This window comes from Apteryx mantelli, chromosome 1 (assembly GCF_036417845.1).
Source record: "Apteryx mantelli isolate bAptMan1 chromosome 1, bAptMan1.hap1, whole genome shotgun sequence".
Classification (NCBI taxonomy): Eukaryota; Metazoa; Chordata; class Aves; order Apterygiformes; family Apterygidae; genus Apteryx; species Apteryx mantelli.
In genome coordinates this window covers 164,402,664-164,428,039 of record NC_089978.1, presented here as the reverse complement: position 1 = coordinate 164,428,039, position 25,376 = coordinate 164,402,664, and the positions used below count along the sequence as shown (strand labels likewise).

Sequence of the window (25,376 nt, the reverse complement as noted above, 5' to 3'; positions counted from 1 at the left end):
AAGCCCGCAAGGGGGAGCTTCAGTGAAGTCATTTGTTGGTGAGATAGCTTCAGACTGGAATAGATACCAGTAAAGTGCACTCAGGATTTAAGTGCTGAGAGAGGCACTTGAAAAGGTGAACAGATTCACCTGTTCTCCCTCTAGCTCTAGCTCTGACTTGCAGTGTTATCTCTAGCAGATGGAAGGGGAGTAACTAGAAAGCACAAGTATTGGAAGACTGTTTTAAGAACCTGGATTTTGCTGAGGTAGTTTAGCTCTAAAGAGCAGCAGGAGGGAGAAGGTGAAAAATCCTGTTGCAAAGGCATTTTGCATGGGCGGCTGAGCACAGATCAGTGACATGAAGCTAGGAATCCTGGAGCAAATCAGGGAGCCCAAGTGCAGCAAATCCCCAAGCCTGGATGATTAATACATCCCTGCATTGCGGTGACAATGAAGTGTGACTTAGTGAAGCATTTGCTGGGGACGTTTAGTTTAGCAGCAATCTGGGGTGCTCAGAGATGCAGCTTTGTGCAGCCTCTCTTTAAAAAGCAGCACAAGGAGGAGGCATTCCCTTTGTGGGGTGCCCCACATGCTCTCAGTTGTGCAGCTGGCTCAGGTTTGACAGCTGGTGAGCTTGAATAGACAGTTTTTGGCCCAGGCTTGAAAAACCTACATTGCTAGTGATCCTGGTTTGGCGGCAGCTGCGTCAGGTTCCCTAGGAAACTTCAGTGCCGGCTTAAGTCTGGACTGCGAAACAGCAGGAGGAGGCAGTCTGATGTCTCTGCCTCCAGCCTGGCTGTTCTTCCCTTTCCACTTGGCATTGCAGCCAGCTTCAGCCCTGATTTGGCAGCAGAAAGGCAGAGAGGAGCAGCAGGGCGGAGTGAACCCAGTGCTGGGGTATGGCAGATGTGGAGTTAGAAATAAAAAGAAACAGACCCAAGAGGAGGAGGCAGACGCAGAGTCTACATATTTCCCTAGGGTGGGCCTGGCCTTTATAGGCTCATTTCTGGTCACTGTGGCTTCATCTGTGTTAGTAAATGCAACAGGAGCAGGGCAAGGCCCGAGCACAGCCTCTGGATGGCTCACACCATGTAATAATTGTTAGCACACTGCCTGAAATGGTTTTGGGCTGTGCTGACTGCCCACTGTGTTGCCCCTTAGCTCAGCAGGCATTTCTGAGGGAACGTGCACATTCTGGCTCTCATTGCAACCATGTCACACCTTTGCAGTCACCGATTTGAAGCCCCAGCTCTTCCTCTGTGCAGAATGAGGAGATGCCTTCCACAGAGGCTGTTCCTCTTTGCATCTTTCTCCTTGCTCAGAGTACCTTGCATCCTGCCTGGGCCCTCCTCGTAGTGGCACTCTGGGTGGATTTTAGGAGGAGGGTGTGCAGTGGGAGTTGACGCAGCTGAAAGCAATGGTGTCGCAGCCTGGCTTGAACAAGAGGCATGAGACCTCTTCCCTGTCTGTGAGCCACACTTAGCTACTGTACTGCTCCTGCTAACAGCTGGTTGCTGGTGTCTAGGACTTTTCAGCTCATCCTGAGCACGGTCCTTGGGGAGCTGTGTCTCTGTCAGAGCTGTTCAGGAAAGATTCACACCCCTTTCCTAATGAGATGGAGTGAGTAGTAGAGACGTTCCTCAGGGACAGTGTTGTAAGAGGTGCTACGTGCATGTTCAGGACCAGAGAGCAGGTCTCCACTAGCTTTTCCGTGCTGTTGTGCAGTAGACATTGATGCATGTCCCATCTTGACAGAAGAGATAAGCTATCTGCCTGCTGATGGGAACTTGCCTTGCAGTTACAGCCACCATTCCTCACATTGTTCTTATCAGATCTCCTGGTTTGGCAAGTCTGTTTGTTGAACGGTGAACGGCAATGTGTTTGGGGCTGTTCAGCCTGGGATATGATACGATTTGTCTAGTGTGAGCAGTGTTCAAAGCATTTAGCTTGTAATACTCTTTCCCCCTCTTGGGACAAGTGTTCTCCATCCAGGAATCTGACTGCAATAAAAGCAATTTATCTGCTTCGCTGCAGCAGGGCTTTTGTGGGGAGCAGTGTGAAGGAACCTGGGGGCAGCCAGAGATATACAGCCATGTTCTTGCCTGGATGTATTGTCAGTGGTGGAGAGAATAACAACATCAAAGAGGCACAAACTGGAGGGAAGGGAAAAAGAGCCAGGGAGAACAAACAGCATGGCACAACCACTGAGAACACAAAATAAACATCCACTGTGGTCAAATGAGGGCTTATATACCACTGACTGTATGTGTGGCTACATGGGATGGGCAAAAACAGGAGTAGAGAATCAAGGAGCAGTCAAGAGAAGGGACAAGATACTCCTGTGGGACTGGTTGAGAAAACAGCATGTCCTCAAATGCAAGGGGTGTCCCATAGTGCCCATTATAGTGCTGGAAAGGGAAACAGGATGTCCTGGCAGTGCAAAGCAGTCCCCCTCCCTGTAGTACTGTGAGGAGATTAAAAAGCTCTTGGCAGTGTCATGACCAAGCAGGCTCTGCTGGTGCCTTTAAAAGCTCTTTCACCCAGGTGGAAACTCAAAGCAAGGCTATGGCTGTGGTTCTTCACTGGGGAGTAGGGAAAGTGTAATTTAGTGTTCCTCACGTCCTTGAGAGCGGAGCTGGAACCTCCTCTGCACTTTGCTAACAACAGAGTTGTTTCCCTGGGCGTCTGTAGCAGTTGCAGGTCAGGTTCAGCTCTTTTCCCTGCAGCTTGCTCTAAAGGTTCATTGGTTCATTTATTTCTGGTGTCCTTCTCTGCGAACAGGGGGTGGGGACAGGAACAGGGGGAGTCAGTTGTGTGGGCCTGATCTTTTCTTAGGTCTCTTCTAGATGCCTGCAGTTCCCTCTTTAGAAGCCCATTTCCTGCACTGAGCCAGTCATTTTGGGATTTTGATTCCCTTTTTTTAGCAGCTTTTCTTTTCCATTTCCATCTGGTTTGTTTTTTACTGTTTCATTTTGCAGTGCCATCAAAGGGAATCTGTTCAAGCTAATTTCAGAGCAACAGATAGTTTTGACTTGACAACCCCCTTCCCTGCAGGCTTCAGCCACAGTCTTGGATCAGAAGCTGATAGCCCCTTCAGACCCTCAACGGTGATGGGAGTTAAGGTGGCTTGCCACTTTTCAGGGTGGGGAGGACTGGGGTTTAGTGATGTGATGATGAAAGAACAGACTTTTTTATTTGGTTTCCTTCTTTCCAGCCCATGAGCTGTTAATTCTTGTGGCTTTTCAAAACTTGCTATTTCTCCTTTAGCATTTCTTTCTCTCTCTCTCTCTCTCTCTCTTTTTTTTTTTTTCCACAGTGGATGAGCCACCCTTGGCATCACTCCTTGTGTGTGTGACTCAGACAGATTCTGCTTGTCTGAAGGATTCTTGCAAGTCCTCGGAGTTGTCCAGCCCGCCTTGGCTAGTGCTGGAGCCTGTGAGAAACGCTCAAAGCAAGTTGTGCGCTGCCAGCAGCCTTGTTCTTCCTGTGCAGGATGGACCGTGTGCACAGCGACTCAGCACTCCCTCTCGCTGCACCCCCTTGCTGCTGTGTGGGGTTGAATCTGTGATGGCTGCTCCGAGCTCGACTGAGGGAAGTCCCCATGGATGTTTTGTGTATGGTGCAATTCTGCATTTCTTTTTTGCTTATTTGAGTTCCATCCAGTTGTCCTCATAGTGTCTTTGTTGTGGGAAATGGTCAGGGGGAGTTGGACTTGGGGCATCTTGGAAGTCCCCTGGCTTAACATTTTTGGAAGGGGTCCATTCTTTCTGAATGCCTCTGTTTTTTGGACTTATTTGGACATACCCAAGGGCTGATTTTTTTCAGAGGCACTGAATGCCCCATACCTCCTACTGATATTAGATGACATGGTGAGAAATCAGCATCTCCAGTATCCAGAGTACATTAGCCTAAGGTGCCCAACTTACATTCAGCTTCTGGGACAGGTTTGCAAAGCTGTATTGTGCAGATCTGGCTATGGGAGTTTTGAGATGAGAATCCAAACAAGGACAGTTGTTTTTGGATATATACTTGGGTATTTGCACCTCAGTTTCCCCATGTGCAAAATGAGGGAATTGCCATGTTCCTTACCCAGTGGTAAGAGAAAGCTGTTAGAGATCTTCCTCTTCTGGTGCAAGATGCAAGTGGAGCATAAGACCTCATGAAGCTGATCCTTTGTGGAGAGCTCTGTGGGTGATGATTTTTCCTGTTTAGCTAATGATATCTCATCCAGCAAGTCTGGGATAAGCAGAGAGGTCCCAGAGGTGCGAGAGAGAGGGAAGCCATGAACCATCTATGTATCTTCTCTTTTGTTAGTGGAGAAGCTTTCAACATAAGTGTATTCTTTTATCTCCAGGCATGTTTTTGAAAGCCTTTCCCACAATCCACATTCCTGGCCTGCCTCCATGAAAGAATTAGAGAAATGAAGACTGGAAATGGAACTGGGTGGCATGTAACCAGTCCTCTGACCTCCCTTCCCCACCCAGTGCCAGTTCATTTTCTTGTCCCTCAGGCAAGCTGAGGACCCATCGACATGAATCATCTGGCTGCTTGGGCCAATGAAATGGCCCTGATGTCTTATGAACCAGCTTTCATGCACAAGAACCACCTTCCTCCCCTCCCCTTGCACAGCTTGTACCGCACAAGAGTGTTACCGCAGACTTCAGAGCTGCCTGAGACAAATGTCCCCTGCAAATCTGTAAGGCCACTTGGCCCTGGGGATGAAAACCTTCCATCAAAGTGCTTTGAACTCCCCGTGGACATGGGAAATGCCAGTCACTGTGACACTGGAGCCTTCCTGATGCAGTAGAGAAAGAGATGGGGTCTGAGACTACACTGCTTTCTTTTGCTCTTGATCTGCTCCAGTGTTGTGGTGCAGGTTCCCTTCTTCCCTGATGCCCTGCAGCTAGCCCTGAAGTTAGGTGTTTTTTTAAAAGATTCCAGCTCTTCCAATAGCTGTGTCCTTCCTCCTCCTCATTCCCCACATCCCAAGGAAAAGAATTTGCACCCCAAAGGCGAAGGGAAGAGATGCTGCCAGAGAGCCTACTAGATGCTGATGGCCTCTGATCCCTTGCCCCCAGATTCAGAGCATGGATACTACTTCCATATTACCTAGAGAGGCTCAGGACTGATGCACAAGCAGGGAGCTGGGGCATGGAGGATGGCAGGGGATTACACCTTATCTTCCAGTCCTTTGTTCATTCCCATTTTAATTGATCCAAATGCGGAGACTTCAATGCCTTCTCTAAAACAGCTATTCCTCTTTGGTTAACCTCTTAGGCAAGAGGTTAGTGCTCATAGGCACTAGTTTCCTAGTGCTCATGATTACCTTGGCTTCTCCTACATCTGGACAGTCCTCCCCTGTACGCACCCTTCAGATCCACAGACCTGCTTATCCAGTCTCCTGCTTATCTCATCATTTGGCTGAGGTAGGTATATTTCATTCTCTCAGTCCTCCTCTGTTAGGAAGCTGGCTCGTTTTCAGAGTTTAGAGATAGTTTGGGTGAAGGTTGCAGTATTATCTGATGAGAGGCAAACCAACACCTCTCCACTAAAGGGGAAACTGGTCCTATCAAACCTATAGGGGAATCTGTGAATAGCAGGTAGAGGACTAAGCACAGGCATCAGGAGGTGATGCAAAGCCTGTTCTCTGTCATGCGATGGTGGAGTTTGCACAAGGATCTGGGTGCATTGGTAGGACCTATTGTTCAGAGGGACTAATGTTCCCCACTTGTTTTCAGAAAAGCTGTGCACACCCAGGGCATCTGAAAATCTGGAACTCAGCTTCTTGAAATGCACCCTGTAACCCTCCAAGGCAGGGGGGGCATTCCCAGCCAGGCTTCATAGCAGAGGGGAACTGAGGCAGAAATGTGGCTTATTTTCAGAATTACAGGGAGGAACTTATCAGGACCCTAGATGAGGTCAGAGAACATGGTTTAAATCAGGTCACTGCTTGGTATTTATTGTGTAGAGTTTTTCTTTTTTCTTTACTCTTGCACTGAAATTCTTCCCCAGAGGCTATTCAAGGAAATAAATAGCCAGTGGAAAGGGACAATACCTTGCTGTGGAGTACAAATTGTATGAAGCAGTAGGAAATAATAGCAGAGTGAACAGCTGCTACTCCAAGAAAGACTGCATGGTCTCTGCAGCTCTTTTTGCTTTGAATAGACACTAAGGCCTGGTCTACAGCACAGACTCTCTGGTGCCTCGAGTGCAAAACTGAACAGAAGCTTTTCCCTCATAGCATCTTTCTCTGGTGCTGATTGCTTTCTTTGGTGTCTAATTAGTTTTGAGCTGAAACTACAGCCTTTCATGAGAGCAGTAAGGGGATCTCTTGCCTTTTTTCTCAGGGCTTGGTTTGACAAAGACAGTGGTGCACACATTCCCACATCCAGCATGATTTCCTTGCCTTTATTTCTTTGACATCTGGGCTGAACACCATGTCTAATATATGACAATTCATGTCACTTCTGTGAGCAACTGTTTGTAGCTTGTATCTTCTAGAGGGTGTGTGTTGGCTGCCCTCTCCTCTAAGTCTTGAGCCCTTCCTCAGAGCACTGTGCAGAGGTTGGGATGGGGACAGTGCTGCCTGTTGGGTGTGCTGGTGTGGATTTTAGGGTGCACCCCTCACTGCAAAAGGCCCTGTGAAACCTCTCTGTGGGGTGATTGTGCTACATTGGCCTGGAAATTGGGAAGCTTGTGATTTTCTTCAAGGCTGCACACCTAACTGACTTATCTCTTGCCCAAATAAGGAAACAAAATAATACTGCTGCCAGCAATGATGCCTCCAAGGATCTTGGCAGCCTGCCTGGGAGGGTAGCATTCAGTCTATCCTCAAAAGCAGTGTGGGTGCCAGCTGGTAGCAGTGGCTGCTGCAAGCAGTGGTACATGAGGTGCTGCTGTCTGGAGCCACTCCAATGGTCCTGAGCTCTCATGGGTGCTTTTGGTGGCTTGAGATCCCCAAGGATATAGGGAAGGCCAGGAAGGACTGTTAACCTCAACATCCACCTTATGAGACCTTGGCAAAAGAAGTTGACATGTTTCATGCAGTGAAAGCATCATTCTCTCCCCCTTTTGCCCCAAACTCTTCCCTTGCTACCCTGTAATTGGCTGCCCTCTTTCTCCCTTCATGACAGCACCATGATTCCTCCATATGCACTCTAAAACACTGGCAACATTTTAGTGACCATCCTGCTCTGCTCCCCAGGTCAGTCAGAGACCCCTCTGAGCACTGAGAGACTCAAGGGTCCCCAGGCAGAGGGGAGGAGGTGTGAGCCCCACAGTCACTCTGCAGAGGACCTGCTCTGCCACCCTTCTATCGCCCACGGCTGAAGGCCCACACAGTTGCTTTGGTCTCTTCCCTCCTTAAACAGGTGCTGCCCTACCCTGTATGATTCTTCTGTTTCCTCTGTGTGAAATTGCAGGTCTGACCCCTATTGGAAGCTGAGCTTGCCCTTGGGTCAGGCATGGCCCCACCCTTTCACTGGTGACTGCTTGTCAGCTCTCTGCTATCCCAAGGCAGCCCTCTGGGAACACAGCAGGGGCTCCTCTGGCTCTAGCAGTGTGAAAGCAGGTGTTCAAAAACAGTATAGGCCAGGTATCCTCCAGCCAGGATAAACATCTATAGGGGGTCCTGGTCGGGCAACCCCTGGCAGATGCCCTCTTATCCATCTCTCTGGGGGTGAAGGATTCTTGGGTCCCCTTCACCAGTGACCACCTCCTCAGGATGCCAGCAAGACCTCTTATAGAAGCCCTTCCTGAGGAGCCTCAAAGCTTCCACGCCCCTACATTTTCCTCCCTTCACGGACCCTCCACCTCCTTTGCAGGTGCCCTTTAGCCAAGTTTCCTCTATCTTTGGGATGTGCATTCCCACAACATCACATTTTCCCAGAGTTTTTTGCTTTGGATTGTGAGTGGGGGAATATCAACTTGCCCCCTGCTCCCTCCTACCCTCCCATTTGCCCCTTGACTATAATTAACTCCTCATGGGCACATCAGGAATCTGGGAGATGACACACTGCAGCAGCCAGCCCTGGTGCAGGGCGAAGCAGGCGGGTGTATGTCACTCAGGCTGGCTTCAGGGTGTGCTAGGTTGAAATATAGCATGAGGGTCCCTGGCTGGGCTAGTGAAACTTCCCAGCTTTGCTTATATGGAGGATCTCAGCTCTTCTGGGGTCACTAAAGTCCCAGACCCTTCTTATGTGGGGAGCCCACATCCTACATGAGCCAGGCCATCTGTACAGAGTTGTTTTCTGACCATGCAGAGGCTCAGCTTCACAGATGAAGGAAGAAGCCATCACTGGCAGAATTTCTGCCTAATTTCCCACCATTATTCCCAGTGGCAAATAAAAAAAGGGGTTGATGCCCCTGCTGAGCATTTGTGGGAGGGGGTTTAATTTTATCTTGGCAAAAATCCCACGGTCTCTTTCTGAACAGCTTGTATCTCTCTTTCCTGCCTCTTGTCTCTCTCCCTGTATGTTCTCACATCCGTGATTCTTGTAACTCCACACGTAGCTCTCTGTATGAATGGTTCTCCCCATCCCTCAGAGACATGCTGCTCTCTCTCCTGGACAGCCTCAGACTCTGCCAGTCAATGAGATCAGCTGATAAATCCTGCTGACACTTTTTTGTTTTTTTCTGTCCACTCCACACAGGTCTGTGTGGGAAGTGGGGGACAGGCTCCACTAGTCAGTATGATACTGACTGAACACCTAGGCCTTGTCTCTGCCACAACATTCCTGCGCGACCTTGACCAGCCGTGCAGGACAGGATTTTTCTGACAAAGTTTAGGATCTGTCTTGGGGCATGATGTCTTGAGCCCTAAAAATGTATGTTTCTACTTGGCTTAAAATAAATTCAGGTAACTAACCCTAGTGGTGGCTACATGGTCAGTGTCTTTTGATGGATGAATCCTATTCTTGTCCCTGCAAATGGGAGCTGCTGGAAAGAAAGAGCTAGTGGGATGCTCAGATATTTTGGAAGTGGGGCTCTTGGCTCTGCATTCACCCTGGGAGGGCTGAGGGGGGAGCAAGGTGATGTGAACCTGTGTGCGGGTGGGACATAGCAGTGCAATGGGAAGCAGGCCCAGTGCCAGAAACCACCAGCACCTGCTCCTGCCACCCACAAACTTAGCCTGGGGAGGTTTCACCAGTGGCTTAAGTGACCTTAACAGCAAATAGATTTCCAAAGCCTGCTGGGCTTTATGACCCTCTGCTAATAGGAAACACCTCCAGAGGAGGAGTGCTTATCAGTGCTTATCTCTTCTTGCTTCAGAAGCCTTTGGGGAAGGGCAGACGCTATCTTTTATCTGGCTGTGCAACAGCAGGATAACTGTGCATCCAGCTGCTCTCTGGAGGGATGGGGCCTGGGAGGGGTAGTGAGGGACTACTAGTCTTCTTAACACTGGCCTCCTCCTCCCTCTTGCTTTCCGACTGACTTCTGGAGTCTGGGAGTAGAGCACCAATTTCTTCAATCAAATCTAGGACACTGTCTCCTGACTTGTAGCTTTTACTGCAGAAGGAGATTGATGAAGTGATGCTCCCTTGTGAAGACAATATTCCTGTTTCTTAGGGTTAGGGTGGACTGGGCTATTGAACCTGCTATGCTTGGCTCCTGAACCTAACAGATTTGGGTCTCATTGGAGCTTGGATGGGAGATTGCAGACAGCTCCCAGGTATTGCTGGTGCAATCCACACAGCTGGGGCTGAATCTAAGGCCACAAAAAGTGAAGGACGTAGGATGCTTTATTGGCTGAGCTGCTACACAAAGAAAAGAAATGAACATGGCGGTCACATCTTCATAGCCAGCTGGGATGATACTTGTCCTATGTGATGGCTGGAGTTAACACCACTAAGGGCTATATGTGCTGATGCCTCCACAGGAAGTCCACTGAGGGGGCAGTGGGGCTGGGAATTGATTAAATCTCCCTGAATCGCTAGTGAAAGGAATTGTGTGTGGGGGAGCTATTTCTCTGGATCAGTATTCTGGTTTAATAGCAGTCAGTGGTGCCTTGCAAAGGCAGGAGTGCTGTTAATGTGTAAGCCACAAGGAAGTTCAGGGATGTAAGATCTTCTGTACAAAGGGTTTCTGAGCTAAACTGCCTGTGGCTTCCTGCCTGGTTACTCTGCTCTGCTGAGGAAGATGTCTGTAAGGGCTGCTGCTCCTCTCCTCTATCACCTTGGGGTCCCCAGCTCACGGTGGTGGGTAGTCAGCAATGCTGAGTGAGGGACAGGCACGCCACAGCTACCTCCATTCTCACCAATTGCATTTCCTGGGCTGTGGGTGATGCTGCCCACAGAGAAGCCTTTGGGGAAACCTGTGTTGGACCCCCCTGCTTTAACCCTCTTTGTATGTCTGCTGTCATGCTTTGTCTTTCACTATGCTATGGACAAGCCTGTTTTCATCTCTTCTCTCTCTCATGTCTTTTGTTTCCTGCTGGCTTCACTCAGCCCTCTCTTCCCTTCATTGAGCAAGAAAACCATGCAAGACCTCCAGTATGGGGGGTTTTAGGCCATGAGAGGAACTTCTGCTGAGAGCAGTAGATGGTTTTTTGGCTAAGGCACCTTCTCCAAGTAGTGTGCTCTCACTTGCAGTGTCTGAAGGAGACCCACAGACCTTTTTTCTCTTTGCCTTAGGAAGTGTTTGAAATCTTCAACCTGGATCTGAAGGCTGGGGACAGCCTGAAGATCAAGGGCAAGATATCTGAGGATGCTGATGGGTAAGTACGAAGAAACCACCTCAACTCACCAAGACTGAAGGTAGGCTGCAGAGGTGGGGTGGTTCCTAGGTCACCAGGGATGTCTGCCCAGTGCAAAGAGCCTGAGCATAGCTTAGTGTTAGGGGAGCCCCTGCACCACCCCCATTCTAATTATCCCAGTTCATGAGCAGAATGAGGAAACAGGAAGGGTTAAATATCTTCAACACTGATTGAGGAATTGGAGGCAGAGCTGTGTGTTAGACCTCAGATCCTTCTAAGACCCTGGCTTGCCCACACAGCTGACCTTCCTCCTTCACCACAGCTTCGTCGTCAACCTTGGCTACAGCTCTTCAGATCTGGCATTGCACTTCAATCCCCGCTTCAACGAGTCTGTCATCGTCTGCAACTCCAAGTGCTCCAAAGCCTGGCAGCAGGAGCATCGTGACAACCACCTCTCTTTCTCCAAGGGCTCCACTATCAAGGTGAGGGGTCTGTGCTGGCATTGGGTCGTGTGTGTGTGTGCGTGAAAACCCTTGGTTAGCATGTTCGTGTGCACCGCTTCCTCCCAGCCTGCCCTCCAGAGCCTCCCGCACCCTCTTAACAGCCACTTATCTTCATCCCCTGGGTTTTCAGTCCTGATTGCCATTTCTATTCCTCCTTCAAGTCTCCACTGCTTCCTCTGGGAACTTTGCATGAGCCTTTTCTGTCTTGGGCTGTTAGTACTTCCTGCTCCCCATTCCTGCCCAGCACAGCTCAGAAAGTGAGCACACCTGGGGTGGGTATGAAGGTAAAGGGAGTCTCCAAGAAGCAGGATCTTGCTGCTCTCCACCCTATTTCTCTCCCTAGTTCCCTTCCAGGCAAACACAGGTTTTAAGGCAACCCAGGGTTGGGAGCAATGTAGTTCAAACTACCCTTCTTGCCCTTTCCAGTCCAACTAACTGTCCCTCAGCCCTTCCATCCTCAACATTCCTGGATCCACATTGACAGCCTATCCCCCCTCTCCTCCTGCCAGGGATGCTGCCCAAGTTGCTGCCTCATGCTGTCTGATGCCCCAGGATTTTGACAGGGCTGCTTTTATGAGCAGTCCTTTTCCTATTGCTGTGGAGTATTATCTCATTTCCTCAGTCATGGCTGGCTCACGGGGAAGGGGTGGAGAGGCAATGGCGATGAGTAATGATCCCTTTAATTTGCAGCAATCAATAGTGAGTTTTCATCTTGTCTGTGCATATTTATCAGTGAAATTTCTTTTGCCAGGCCTTGTTCAGTATGAGTGTTCTGGTGAGCTGCTGCAGGGCTCCCAAGGCATTCAGGTCTGAAGTTTTATCTGCCCCATTCAGGGCAAATCTAAGCCACTGTGTAAAAAGAAGCAGTGGAAGCTGCACTTAGGTTTAACTGTTCTGATTTTACAACCTGAGCAGCTGAAACAGTCCCAGGAGAGATCCTCTCCCCAGATCATAGTCTAGATACAAGCTCAGACCTTCAGTATCAGTCACTCATTTCCTGCCTCACTCTGTGAGGTGCTAGCTCAGCTCAGTCCCCAGCACCTTGCTTAAGGCTGTCAGGACCAGGTCTGACCCTGATGTGTAACAGCCAGGTCTTTGGAGTGGATTCTTACTTCCTGTTCTCCTTCTTGTCCCCAATTCTTTCTCTTCCTTCCCTCTCTTCTCCTAGCTCATCATTGAATTCCTGGCAGAAAAATTCCAGGTGAAACTACCAGATGGGCATGAAGTGGAGTTCCCTAATCGACACTGCTATGACAAGATCACCTACATGAGTGTCAAGGGAGGATTCAGGGTCACCTCCTTCAAACTGGACTGATGGGCACCGCTTCCTAGCTTTAATAAAGATCTAAGCAGTGGGTCTGTTTGCTCCAGCTGCTCTGGCTTCTATGAGGTCTCTGGCTCTGTGGCTTAGTGTGAGACACTGACAAAGCCCAAGGTTTTCTGCCAGCAGGAAAGGAGCCCTTGTTGGATGGAAATAGCTCCCACATAAAGCCAGGTGCCTTTTCCAGCTCAGACCAGGATGTAGGGATGAATAGATGGCACAGAGGGCAAAGCAGGCTGTAGGTGGGATTCAGGACGAGGAAGGCAGTATGTGATTGCAAGTGAATGGTTGTGTAATATCTTCACAATGCACCATTTCTTCCTGCACCCAGATTTTGGGAAGGAGGGAAACAAAACCATGATGTGAACAATGTGGAATTCAGTGCCACAAAAGCGTATAATTAAATGTTAGGTTTGGGAACCTCAGGGCATGGGTTTGATGTTTTCCTCTTGGCCTCTTGCAGTAAATAGGAAGGAGGAAAGGGGTGCCTTGCCCTCCAGCAGGAGCCGTACCAGGCAAAGCGGTGGCCCTGGGAATGGAGCACAGGTGTGCCTCTGAGCTGGCATTCCTGCTAGTGATAAGGAGCTGTCTTCTCGGTCTTTTCCTCTTATCTCACCTCACTTATCTGCTGGCACATTCCAGCTGGGTTACCCATTACTCAGACATTTCCACACAGTATCATACTCAGTATGAAAGTGAGGCAGGGTAGGGCAGCAGGAAGGAGGGTATTTTGGTTTGGTTACCCTGTTCAGTGTCTCTCAGTCTGTGTCTCTCACACAGGATTACACGCAATTACTCCTGATTAGCTGCTGCTGCTGCTCTAATTAAAGTGTCTCACAAGCCACAGGGAGGGAGAGTGGGCCTGGAGCACACTGGGTCAATTCTGTTCCCAAAGTCCCCAGGGAGAGAGACTGAAATGTGCAGAAAATGAGGTAACAGGGGTATTGCAACACCTCCAACAATGTTGGAAGGAAGGATAGGAAATGTTTTAACATAAGAAAACAGGCTAAACTTTTACCTCCTTGCCCTCATGAGATTGAGGTAATGGGGAGAAGATTGCTGACCAGAGAGATGGCATTAAAGCTCTGAGTGAGACTGATGTATGATAGCAAACAGCAGACTTCAGAGGACTTTGAACTGGGTGGGATGAGAGTAGAAGAGAAGAGCATTTTATGGAGAGTCCAACCTAAAAGGACATTACAATGCTCCTGCTATTCCTCTGTGCTTCCACACTGCCTCCTTCAGTGTAAGCAACAGCTGTTTAGCTCAAAACAAACTGTGAGCACAGTGTCCCACAACCTATGGGACTTGCTGCTGCCTGAGCACTTGGGCAGAGGTTTTCTGAAGGATTGGAAGGCCTGTAGCCAAGCCAGTTTTGGGAATGGTAACATTTTGCTTCAGGGTGCAAACTAATTGTTGCTGGGTTGGAGAGGAAACTTTGCGCTCTCCTGTATGCTACATGGTGCTGCATGAATAGGAGAGATGGTTGCTTTGTGTATTAGTCACAATGAGAGGCAAGGTACTGGACCAGGTGATCCAAGCATCTCTGTGGTGCTGGCAAATCCCACTTCGTTGTGAGCCCTGAGTGCAGAGACAAGGTGATTTTGGGGCTGGGACTGGAATGTGGGCGGATGTGACAAGAGAGGTGTTAAGCTTGCTGGGTCACTGCAGCTGTGGGCAAGCTTGAGGAGGAGGCACCAGAGGAGAAATTAGTATCAAAACTGGTTTAATAAGAACAATAATAAGTGCATGGGATACAGAGTAGAGGCAGAAAGGATTTTCCACAGATGTGGGTCTTTGGTCTGAAGCTTGTATTATGGTGCGGGAAGAAGAGGGCAGGGGACCTCATCCTGAGAGCCAGAGTCCACCCAACAGAAAGTGCAGGGGTGGTGAAGGCTGTAGATGCTCAGGCCTTGCTGGTTGCCAGTGGCTGGAGATGGGGACTCCTTGAAAGTGCTGACTGCCCCAGCTTGCTGCTGCCTGCTGGTGCAAGGCAACTGCCTCTGGAAGTGGGGGAGATCAGCTGCCCCTAACCTCGATGACCTGACAGAGGAGCAGCACTCAGACATGCTGTTCCCACGCACACACACGCGCAAATGTTGGAGCCTCTGTTATGCTCAGAAGTGCTCCCTGACAGAAGAAGCCTGCAGAAGGACCAGGCAGTGGGTGAGCTGTGTGGGAACGGAGCCCTTTGGCCATGGCCTAGCATCTCCCCCTGCCACACACACATTTCTGTCCTGGAGAACAAGGGCAGTCCTGTGAGGGTCCCTTCAGTGACCTCAGCCCCAGAGCATTTCAGCTCCACGCTGTGGCACAAAGGCGCTTCTATGAGCGTTGCTTTGCACGTGGGACAGCGTGGGGGGCAACTTGTTCCAGGAAGGCCATGTTGCCCAGAGACAGTCGATTAGAGGCCTTAACCATCCACAAATACCCCTTGAGGGAGGCACTCTGGAAAGAGGGATGTGTGAGTAGGAAATGGGGAGAGGAGGAGAAGAGGGAAAAGAGACAGCCCAGATTGCAGCCACTTGGCTAGTTGAGGAGAGTAAGTCTTCTTGTTCTGAGATGGGGTGAAAGGAAGGGTAAAAGTATACCTGCAAAAGGGTATCTCTCAGGTGAAGTTATTGTGAGATGGGGGGTAATCCAGTGGTGGGAGGGCCCTAACATCATGTTTCTTAATCTTGGTGACTGGAGATGACTATTGAGATTTTTGGGGGCCCAAACTACAGAATTTGATGACCTGACAATCTCACCCCTGCATCAGCAAGGCAAGACATCTTTCCTTCTTCCGGCTGCAAGAGGGCAGGGGTTAGAAAACAAGACTTCCTAAGTGATGTGCAGCAGCAGGAGGCAAATGGAAAGCCCCCTGCAATTATCTTTGTGAACAATCTTGCCTTCCTTAACACTGAGCTCATGTTTTTTTGGAGGGGAAGGGGGAAGGCACAGTTCTGTATGTTTGTCTGACCCCAAGCCTCCAGCTGACCTTCCCAGGGCACGCAGTAGTTAGATATATGTGCTATATGGGAGGGTCTTCCACTAGCCAGAGCTGGGCAGACCAGCTTCCCTTATGTGTGAGACATATCGGTGGGAATATCTCCATGAAGGCAACCTTGCCAGCACAAAGGGGGCTTTGGTGGGAGGATGGAGCATGTCCTAGGTGTGTGAGCTGGGCTAGGCTGAGGGATGGGAGAGGTTCCTCTATTTCTTTCTGTGTGGTACTGCAGTCACATGAGACAGGAGGGTGCTGGTGCAGGTTGGGGGGAGGGGTCTCTGTGAGGCAGGAGAAGGCCTTGCTGCCCTCCAGGCACACCAGGAGTGGGCTCCCTGTCGCTGCCCTGGTGGGGGTGAGAGGCAGGAATGCGAGCTGGATTCCAGAGCCTGTTCCAGCCGGCTTGTGCTGCCGGCCTGGGAGCATTGCATGCAGGCTACTGCCTCCTTCAGAGCTGAGACAGCTCCCTGCAGTGCTTTGTCCCAGCGTGACTGTCTCAGAGCCCACTCCTGACTCACTCTCCAGGGCTGGGTTTTACGTAGGGGGAATGAGCCCTGTGTCTACAGTCTCTCCTTCTGTCTGCTCTCTGTTTATCACCTCTCCCTTTCCCGAGCAGTGTTTGCTTGCCCAGAGGATGTAGGATGGGGAAGAAATGGATTGGGGGTTTCTTTGGCATACTGGAACATTCGTTTGGCATCTAACAACAGTGAGGCCAGGAGGGGGAAGGACTGTGAGCATCTGTCTCAACACCCAGTGCTGCAATGCAGAGCAGAGCGGGTCTTCACCTGCTCACCCCGGCACCCTCACCCAGCCCTGAGGAGCCCTCTGGGAGATGGACTACCCTCTTCCACCCCTGCCTCCCCCCCGCTTCCTGCACCCCACTGCCCTCAGCTTGGCGCATCTCCAGAGGAGCATGACTCAGCCAGGAGTTCACCCATTGAGTCTGTTGTCAGCTCGCTTAAGGAGCTGGCATCTGAGGGAAGGGGATGGGGCGAAGAGTGAAGACCATGGCACCAGTGTCTTTGGAAGGGGGCTGTGATGGGAGGGATGGTTGTTCACACCTTGACTTCATCGTCCTCTTCCTCCTCATCAGCGTACTCGAAGGAATTGCTGCGGCCATCCTGGGTGCCAACATCCCCCTCCTGCAGGCTCAAGAGCTCATTCTCTTCCTCATCCTCTTCCTCTTCTTGATTCCATGGGCCCTCCAGGGATTGGCTCTCTGTTGTCACTTGTGACCGCCATGAGCTGCTACTGGGGCTCTCCCACGAGGCCTGTGTCCGGGCCTGTTGGGCACCCTTGTCCTTTTCCTCTGAGCTACGTGGGGTGCTTGTTCCACCATAATGGTGAGCCAGGACCTGGGCTGCCCGGTCAAACTCTCCCGCCTCTATGGTGCAGTCATTCCAGTGTCCCTGCCACAGGGTCCCTCTGGACACTGCCCCTGACCCCTCTGCCAGCCCTGAAGCCCAGCCAGAGCCCCTAACTTTGGCAGGGTCCTCTCCTATGTGCTGAAGAGCATGTGTCTCTCCATTAGCATGGACAGTCAGTCCTAGCAATGAGCTGGCCCTGGACAGGTTAGTTTGCCCAGAGTGGTCCCAGAAGCTGGATGCTGCCTTCCCCTCTCCATGGGCTATGTCTGATCCCAGAGGGAGTCTGTCCTCAGTCCCCTCACCATGCAGGAGAATGTGCCCGCCAGGCAGGTCTTGGCCATTGTCCCCTGCCTCATTTCCATTGGTTTTGGTGAAGCTCATCACCTGGAGGAGCTCGCTCATGAGAGACGGCCCCAGGTCCAGGCGGAAGGAAAGCAGGGAGTCTGAGCGCGTGAGCTCTGTTTCGCCAGGAAAGGTGCTCTCTTGGGCCTTTTCCAAGCGAGGCACACGAGGGATGGTGCAAAATCCAGACTCCAGCCCTGCAAGGCACAAGGAACAGCTGGTGAGGGGGGGGGGGGGGCACAGCTAAGACATCATGATAAGAGGAGGCCTGTCTTAGATCTCCAGAGGACAAGGGACACTGACACTAAATTGGCACATGTCACTGTCCTGTCAGTGGCTCTAGCCTGTGAAGGAAAGGCCAGGTTTCATCCCTTACTGCCCCATTGGTCCTAGGCTCACCAGGTCCAGCAAACAGAGGGTTCACACTACTGCACTTCAAGGATTGTTTCCCTGTGTAGACATCTCCAAAGCCCAGTTTTCAGTGGAGGTCTCAAGGTAGGCACCAGGTTTGGTAACATGCTGGTGGGGGACAAGCCATGCAGGTGGGACCAGGAGATGGCAGCATTGCCTCAGCTTGCCTTTCCCTTGGAACCCAGCCACATCCATGGGCTGCCACAGGCGCCCCCCGACCATCCTGAGACCCTCTGCCTCAGAGCTCCCTCCCTGGAGAAAAGCTGAGCCACAGCCTAGTGTTTTGAGGCCAGAAAAGCCATCTCGCTGACCCATCCCATCATTCCTGAAAGCCTTCCTCAAAGGTCCCTCCTGGACCATAGTCAGCAGGGAGGGATGTGGGCACATAGAGGAGGAATGGACTGAGACCCATGAGGGACATGTGGAGATGGAGGGGTTGGTAGGTTAGGAGAAGCACCTGTAATAGGCCCCTTGGCCTCGGTACATTAGCATTTGCCACACTGTCCCAGCACCCGCTTGGCACCCCCAGGGAGGCTGCCCTTGAGAAAGGCATAGGACTAGGGGAATATAAGGGGCACCTCCTTAAAACTGCTTCACACAGGCTGGCAGCTGAATGCAGGTTATGGGGAGGGAGTGCTGCCTGCCTGGGCTGGTGCTGGAGGCACATGGAGGAGAAACGTCTGTGCCCCACCCTGGGGGCATGCTGGCAGGAGACACTCAAAGAGCAGGAGCAAGGATAAAAGTTGAAAACAAGATTAGAGTTTCTCCTTGTAAGGTTTACCAGGGCTGGGGACTCTTAAGTGGCCTGTCTCTGCTGAAAGCCTAAAGGTGATGGCTGTCCCTCAGTTGGGAAACTGAGGCACTGTGTGTTGGAGAGGCGATGCAGAAGTGCAGTGCCTCAGAGCTAGCCCCCTAGCTGGCATCTCACCCCTGCCCTGTGCTTCACTCACCATAGGCCTGGTGTGTTTTGGAGAAGCTGTTGGAAGCACTTTTGAAGGAGAACTTGCTGGTTAAGCTGCCCCCGCCATTGCTGCCCCCATCGTACATCCCCTCATTGAGCTGCGGCAGCGACACGGCATTCTTGATGATGGGTGAGACAGCTGGGGGGGCAGGCGATGTCTCTGCTTGGCTCCCACTGCCCCGGTTCCTCAGTGGTGTCCGGCGGACATGCCGCAGTGTCCGGGTGAAGAAGTTGTTGGCTTTGGCTGTGTCAGCCCCACCATGGTTGCTGAGGAAGGAGGTGTCCCCGAAGACGTCCCCGCCACGTCCCACGTGCATGGTGTGCCGGAAGTCCCCCAGTGGTGGACTGATCATATCTGGGGTCAGCTCTGACTTCAGCCGCCGCTTGCCATGGGAACCTGACACCCAGCTGATCACAGGGAGCTTTCCAAGGCTCATATTGCACGCTGTTGCACCCTCACACCAACACCTTTAAAAGCCCAAGAAACTAGCCTTCACTGGGCCTCCAACACCAGAGTCGCCTGTCACATCCCTGGCCTCCTCATCACTCTTGCTCCTGCCCCTGGTGCTCTCAGGGGCTTGGGGGCACAGCTCACGTTGTGGTCCCTTGGCTTTAAGAGTAGCTGGTGGGAATCTTGCCTGTCTCCCTGTTTCTTTGCACTGTTACACTCATGAAATTACCCACAGAGTGTATGTCTCAGACCCGTTGGCTGCCAGAAACTTCCCCAGTGAGTGGCACAAGGGACTTCTGGCTCATCATATAACTCCTCCTTGGGGAAAATGGGAGAGGGGAGTCTTGTTTTCTTGCCCCCACCTCCCTGATGAGGATGGTGGTGTGAAGGTGTCTCAGAGGGGTCTGCAGTCACCCCAAGTGCTGCTTTTGCTGCCAGAAGCTGCGTCTGGCTGGCAGCAAGCAAAACCACAGGCTTAGGGCTAATCCACTGTCTCCCGTCTTCTGTCGTCTGTGCCTCCTCCTGTTGGGAGTGTGGGAGCTGATTCACAGATGGGGCAGCAGGTCACAGAAGCTGGAGTGAGGGGATAGCAGGGCAACTGCCTTGATCCCCTTGTAAGCAGCCTAAAAAAGACAAAAGGAAAGGTGAAGCCCCTGGAGAGGATTTTCCTAATTATGCTGCCTGCAGGAGAGGTGTACTCCAGAGACTGGCTGGGCTGGGTGGTCCTGAAAGCAGGGAGGTTAAAGCCAGTGCATGTGTCCTCCTCTTGAGGTGGAAGAAGAAGGCTTCCCCCTTCAAATCCTCCTCCCCCGTACCTTTCAGACCCCTTGGCTTTGCCCATTGCTCAGACCTAAGCTGAAATCCGGTTTCCAGATGGCACCTCCTCCCAGACAGGCAGAGGCCTTGCCCTGCCCAGCTGTGTGTGCTCCCAGAGTGAAAAACCTCTCCCTCATTTTTGCTATTCAGCCGAACCCTTCAGGAGAGGGTGAGGCCTGGGGACCGAGTAGTTCTCAGGGAGGAGGGGTGGCAAGGAGGGGAATTGCAATATTTGTATATTGGCTTGTTTGTCCTCCTTTGGCTCTTTTCCTCTTCAGATCCCTAAGTGCTTGGCAAACCTTGCCAGAACTTGAATGCAGCAGCATGGAGTTGGAGCCTGAGGTGTAAGGGGGCAGGCAGGGGAGAGCAGCAGGCTGCTTTTCAGGCAAGGAAACTGAGGCATGCCAAAGGGAGATGGATTGCTCAAGGTCAGAAAAGTAGGTGGGACCCTGCGCTCAGGCAGGTCTGGGAGACAGCAGCACTGGGGGACAAGCACGCAAGCAGTAGCTAGGCATGCAACAGCAGGGCGATGACCGGACGGCTACGTGGCCTCTCTGCTGGAACGGATCAGCAGGGAGGACGCTCACATCAGCAGAGCCCAGGGTGGTGTGCATGGCAAGTGGGAGAAAGAGGGCTTGGAGGAGCTGGAAAGGAGAGAATTGTCTCCTCAGGATTTTGGGCACCTCAGTATGTCAGTGATCCAAGTCTCCTTCCTGGGCATGAATTTGGCACTGCAGGAAGCAAGTCAATGGGTCACTGAAGGCTGTGGGGGCATGTTCCTCCCCAGGCTTAGCCTCTCACAGAGGCTGGAGGCTGGGACTGGGGGAACAGAATGGGGCTGGGTCCTTTCAGCACGGCCAGTTGTTGAGAGGAGCATGCCAAGAGGAGATGTACGAACCTAGCATCCCTTGATCTCTGAGTGCTGGAGCTCTCCTGGCCACATGGCTCCATCCGTCCCACCCCTGCTACACACTGCCTACTTCTCCTCTCTGTTCGTGGGTCACCTTGAAGTGGGTGGCCAGTACCAGTGAGAGCAAAGCCTCTGGCAAGGGGGAGCCCTGGGTGTTGCACTGCTTTCTTGGCTGGCTACACGTGTTTCACCTTGCCCTGGCCTTGTTTGCTCACCCAGGGCCCCTCTTATCTGCCAGGGGTTAATGCCTGGGTGAGGGAAAACAAACCTCCCCTTGTGGCTCCGGGCACCATTGGTTGCTTCCCTTTGTGGCGAGGGAGCACAGGAACGGTGGCAGTTTTGCTTCCTGTTGGCTTTCACCTCCCTGGCTTGCAGTGCCTTGTTCTGCCTCCTGCACATGGAGGCTGCACGTCCTTCCTTGAGGCTGGGATGGGCCACACACGTGGCAAATTTGGGATGGGGGGGCAAATGGTGAGAAAGTTTCTCTCTCTGGCATAAACCCATTCATAGCCACTGGCCAGGGCTCTACTGGGACTCAAGGAAAGCACTTGGTGTGGGCCCTGCTGTCCCCCTGCAGCACAGCTGGGGTCTCAGAGTCATAAGAAGAGAAAAGTGACATCATTTTGAGCTTGCCCCTGAATTCCCTAGGAAGGTATGTGACCCTGGAAGAGGGTCTTATGTGAGTTACGACACTTTATTTCCCTGTTTTCCATTCCCTCCATATATGGGACCCATTGCAAAACTAGAAGTGGGGACTGTCCCCTTCAGCAGTGATGTCTGCATGATGTGGGGCACATGCTGTACTACTAGGCCTAATCTGAGGAGAGGAAAAAGCTGCCCTGGGTCTCCTGCACAGCTGAGCTGCCCTGAGGACCTCTGCCCCAGAGACAGGGTGGGAAGGTGAGGGGAAGGGTGATACTGGAGAAGAGGCCTGGCCCCCTCCATGCTCCCTGCCTGGTGAACCTACCGAAGGAAGATGTGGTAGGAGGAAAGTGTTTCTCTCTATTTACCCATCCCCTGGCCATGATGGGGACGCAAGCCTGTGCTTCCTGGCCCTCGGCTGTCCCTGGCTGCTTCCCAGGCAGCAGGCACTGCCTTTCCCTGTACTGGGAGAGGGATGGAGGCAGCTGGTGCCAAACCCTACCTGGATGGCAGGTTTCTGGCAGGCCTGCTCGGCTTTTTCTACCTCCAGTCCCCTCTTTCCTCCTTCTCCTCCTTCCTCTGCCTCTGCTGAGTATCCAAATCAGCTGTGCCCAAAGCCAGCGCAGGCCCTTTGAGCCCTGCCCTCCCTCTGCCTTCCCTCCCTCTGCCCAAGCATATCCCTTCATGCCAGAGAAACTCGTGATTCTTGGGGCAAAGGGTCACCCGTGTGCTCCTCTCCTCCAGTGGGCAAGGGGACCCTGTGTCTGGCCGCCCGTCCGTCTGCCAGACACATAGCACTTCCATCTGGCAGCCCACTGTGTTTGCCAGCCTCGGGTGTGGCAAGCTCGGAGCCTGTCCTCACCTCTCTTTCCCTGTCATCCCCTCTCCCCATCTCTCTTTTCACCAACTCTGGGAATCCCTCTTCCCTCAAAGGCAAACCACTAAAAGGCTGTCGGCACCTCCTCCTCCTCCCACTCTGGCCTCCTCCATTTCCCCCACTGAGTTCAGCTGGTTTCCACTGGTTTTCCAGTCGCCAGGAATGGCCAGAGCTGCTCTGCTTGCTGGGAAGAGCGGAAACCAGAAAGAGGGGAAAAATAATCCAGATGTCTAGTTGGCTGGAGCTGCTGAAAGCAGCCTCTCCCCCCTCCTTCTCTCCTTACACCACCCTCCCCCCCCCCGCCCCCCCCCCACCGCCAAGGGGACATACTCCAAGGAGGGAGAGGAGATGTTTGGGGTGGTCTCAGTAGGGGGGTGAGTGGGTGCAAATTGCTGTGGGTGGGCAGGAAAGCTTTCCCAGCCTTCCTGAGCACTGAAAAACTTCTTCTTCCTGAAGGAAGAGAAGCAGAGGCTCTGCAATTGGGGCCACTTTGTTCTGGGATGGGGAAAGCCAGAAGGGACAGGGTTTTGGGGAGGGAACCATGCAACTGGGGAAGGGGAAACGGGCTTGACTGGCCAGGCTGGGCTTTTTCCAGCTCCTCTGGAGCAATGCCGGGCAGTAGGCGGACAAGCCTGAGTCTGACTCCCGTGCTGCCTGCTGCTATATATATATTTATATCTCTCTGTATAACATGGGTGTTTTTCCAAGCGGACACACTTGGACATGGAGGAAGGCTGGTGTTCCAAACACAGGCAGTTTCCAGCCATCCCCTCCCTACCCCCTTGTCCAGAACTGCTCCCTTTCTTGCTCCAAAAACTAAAATTGAGGCTCTGAGAGCCTGCAGGGCTTCATGAGATATTCAGAACTGAGGGAGAAAGGTGGCAGCTGGAGGGGGTGCCTTGCTGCTTTCTCAGCTCTGGGTCTGCTTCCTTGGGGCTTCCCTCTTGCCCCATTTTTTTCCTCTCTCCCCTGGCCTCTCTCCCGTCTCTTTGCTCCGTCTTTCCATTCCTCTTCTCTTCATTTCCTGTTGCATTCCCGTCGTCTCCCTTTCTTTTGCTACATCCTCCCCGTCTCCATCGTCTTGCCACCCCTCCCAGTTCTCCCACCCCTTCAATCCCTCTCTTACCACCCTCTCCAAACTTTTTCTTCTGCTCTGAAACATCTCCTCCCCCCCCCCCCGCCCCGCCCAAGCCCTACATGCATAGGAATCAAAACTTTCAGGATTTACCTCTTAAGAACCAGGGCTTTCTTTTTTTTGTCCTCCAGCAGAAAAGTTCGGAGAAGCTCCCAGAGTGCCCCTTCAGCCTGCTTCGGGGGCTACCAGTGCTGTGTCCCTGAGGAGGGGGGAAGGGGAGGCATACCCCCCCTTCTCCCACGGCTGCCCCCCCAACGCTGGCTCCCCAGGCTGCTCTTTTGGCTGCTGTGCATAACACACTGGTGCCAGTGGAGAGAGGGAGCGAAGCTGGCGGGGAGGGGATGTTGGAAGGAGGGGGCGGGCTGCAGCACTGCTGAACCAATCCTCGCTAACCCTAAGCAATCTTTGCCTCAGCAATGAGACCAGAGAAAATGAGATTTATTCCAACTATCCAGGACAGAAAACTTCAGGAACTTCTGTGCCTCCCCCCTCTTTCCTAGTACCATTTCCCTTCCTCTGGGATCAGACTCTGAGTCGCCTGTGAAGAAGCCCAGATTCAGTGAATTTGGGGGAAGGGGAAGGCCCAGCTCTCCAGCAGACCTGATTAAGGAAACCTGGCTGGGGGCAAAAGAAAGGAACTTGTTCCCTGTGTGTGAAAGCCCTCATGTTTTACCAGGGATCGTCTCAGCCCATGTTGGATGTGAAGTCCTCAATGCCCTCGATAGAGTGTTATCAACCAGGAATGAGGAGAGAGGCCCTTGGTCTGGGGGCTGTGCAGTCATGCCGGGACCTGTGGGTAGAGTTGGGTTGAGTGTTGGCTGGTTAAGGGCCTCACTGAAGGCAGTGTGGGCCAGGACAAGTGTGACAGGGCTAGGACAAGCATTACAGGGTCAGGACAAGTGTTATATCAGCAGCGCTATTATAGGGCCAGAGTGAGGAGGTGGCACTGTATAAAGCAAGGAGAGGGGCTCCTTTGCAGCATGGGGGAGGGTTTCTGCCAATGCAGGTGACACTGCATCCCTCTGGCTTTGTGCTTTGATGCTTTGCTGGTGATGGTCACAGGACAGAACACCCCATCAGTCCTGCTGAGGGGCAATCTCCTGGGGGACACAATGGCTCTGGTTCTGTTGGTGACCCCCGTGACCTCCAGGTGAGACTCAGTGGCTCTGCTGGGAAGTGCTCCACCCAGACACAAGTGCCTATTCACGGCCCCGTGGAGGAGAAGGGAGGCGTCTAAGCTGGAGAAGACGAGATGAGACTTGTTAAGCAGGGCTAAGCAGGGCCTGGCTGAAAGGATGACAAGATGTCTGCAGAGAAGATGTCAAAATGAAGCCTGCCCTCTCGCTAGGCTCAGGTGGCCCATGTTGGGGTGGCCAACCAGGATGCTGCCCTGGACCAGCAGGAGGGGCACCATGTGTTTGCACATCCAGCTCACTAACTTAAGGCTCTGCTCGCTCCTGGAGGGGAGGAGACCATGGCCTCTCCCTTCTCCCAGGACCACTGCCCTGCCATCACTGGGGAAAGGGCTTCTTTTACTTTAACCTTTCCTGGGACTCCTCCTTTTTTCAGGGTTTCCTTTCCCAGTAAATAATCCCAGAGCAGGATTCTGCTGTGCATTCTGCTTGAGAAAATTAGGAGAAACTTTCTGTTGAAGACAGGCTCAGTGCTTTGCAGAGGGTGCAGGCAGACCAACTTGGTACCTTGGTTATTCCTTAGAAGTTTGCTAAACAGCAGTAGGTTTTTGGCATGTCTCAATCTCAGTCTCAGGCCCTTCCTCTATAAAATGAGATAGTTAGGTTTTTCTGCTTTCTTCTGTTGAGGTCAGATGCTTTTGGGAATGTCATTATCAGCACAGAAGTCGTGTGTTTTGGGGGTGCTTCTAGTGGGTCTATGCCTCTGAGGGGGACAGGAGCTCAGGCCTGAGGGGGCTGGGCTGTGCTAGCAGTGGGGAAAGAATGAACCATAACCTATATCCTCCCTCC

At 52.1% G+C, this 25,376-nt stretch overlaps 2 protein-coding genes across 2 annotated transcripts; one reads left to right on the top strand and one right to left on the bottom strand.

The window, feature by feature from the left end:
* The first annotated feature begins 10,018 nt into the window (after positions 1–10,018).
* On the top strand, positions 10,019–12,561 carry LGALS2 (galectin 2). Its single transcript, XM_013948057.2, has 4 exons — positions 10,019–10,122; positions 10,611–10,693; positions 10,995–11,154; positions 12,344–12,561. The coding sequence occupies exons 1-4, from the start codon at positions 10,117–10,119 to the stop codon at positions 12,488–12,490; spliced, it is 396 nt and encodes a 131-aa protein (XP_013803511.1). The 5' UTR covers positions 10,019–10,116; the 3' UTR covers positions 12,491–12,561.
* A 1,644-nt stretch (positions 12,562–14,205) lies between these two features.
* On the bottom strand, positions 14,206–23,722 carry CDC42EP1 (CDC42 effector protein 1). Its single transcript, XM_013947874.2, has 3 exons — positions 23,488–23,722; positions 18,553–19,637; positions 14,206–17,388 (listed from the first exon to the last, which is right to left on the bottom strand). The coding sequence occupies exons 2-3, from the start codon at positions 18,998–19,000 to the stop codon at positions 16,538–16,540; spliced, it is 1,299 nt and encodes a 432-aa protein (XP_013803328.2). The 5' UTR covers positions 19,001–19,637; positions 23,488–23,722; the 3' UTR covers positions 14,206–16,537.
* Between the last annotated feature and the right edge of the window lie 1,654 nt (positions 23,723–25,376).

Bases quoted from the DNA above. Each gene is read 5' to 3' on its own strand.
- CDC42EP1 (XM_013947874.2), bottom strand. From the start codon at position 19,000: ATGAGCCTTGGAAAGCTCCCTGTGATCAGCTGGGTGTCAGGTTCCCAT. The intron at 17,389-18,552 runs GTGAGTGAAGCA...TGTGCCTTGCAG, and splicing joins CAAAACACACCAGGCCTATG to GGCTGGAGTCTGGATTTTGC.
- LGALS2 (XM_013948057.2), top strand. The intron at 10,694-10,994 runs GTAAGTACGAAG...CCTTCACCACAG, and splicing joins ATATCTGAGGATGCTGATGG to CTTCGTCGTCAACCTTGGCT. The intron at 11,155-12,343 runs GTGAGGGGTCTG...CTCTTCTCCTAG, and splicing joins CCAAGGGCTCCACTATCAAG to CTCATCATTGAATTCCTGGC.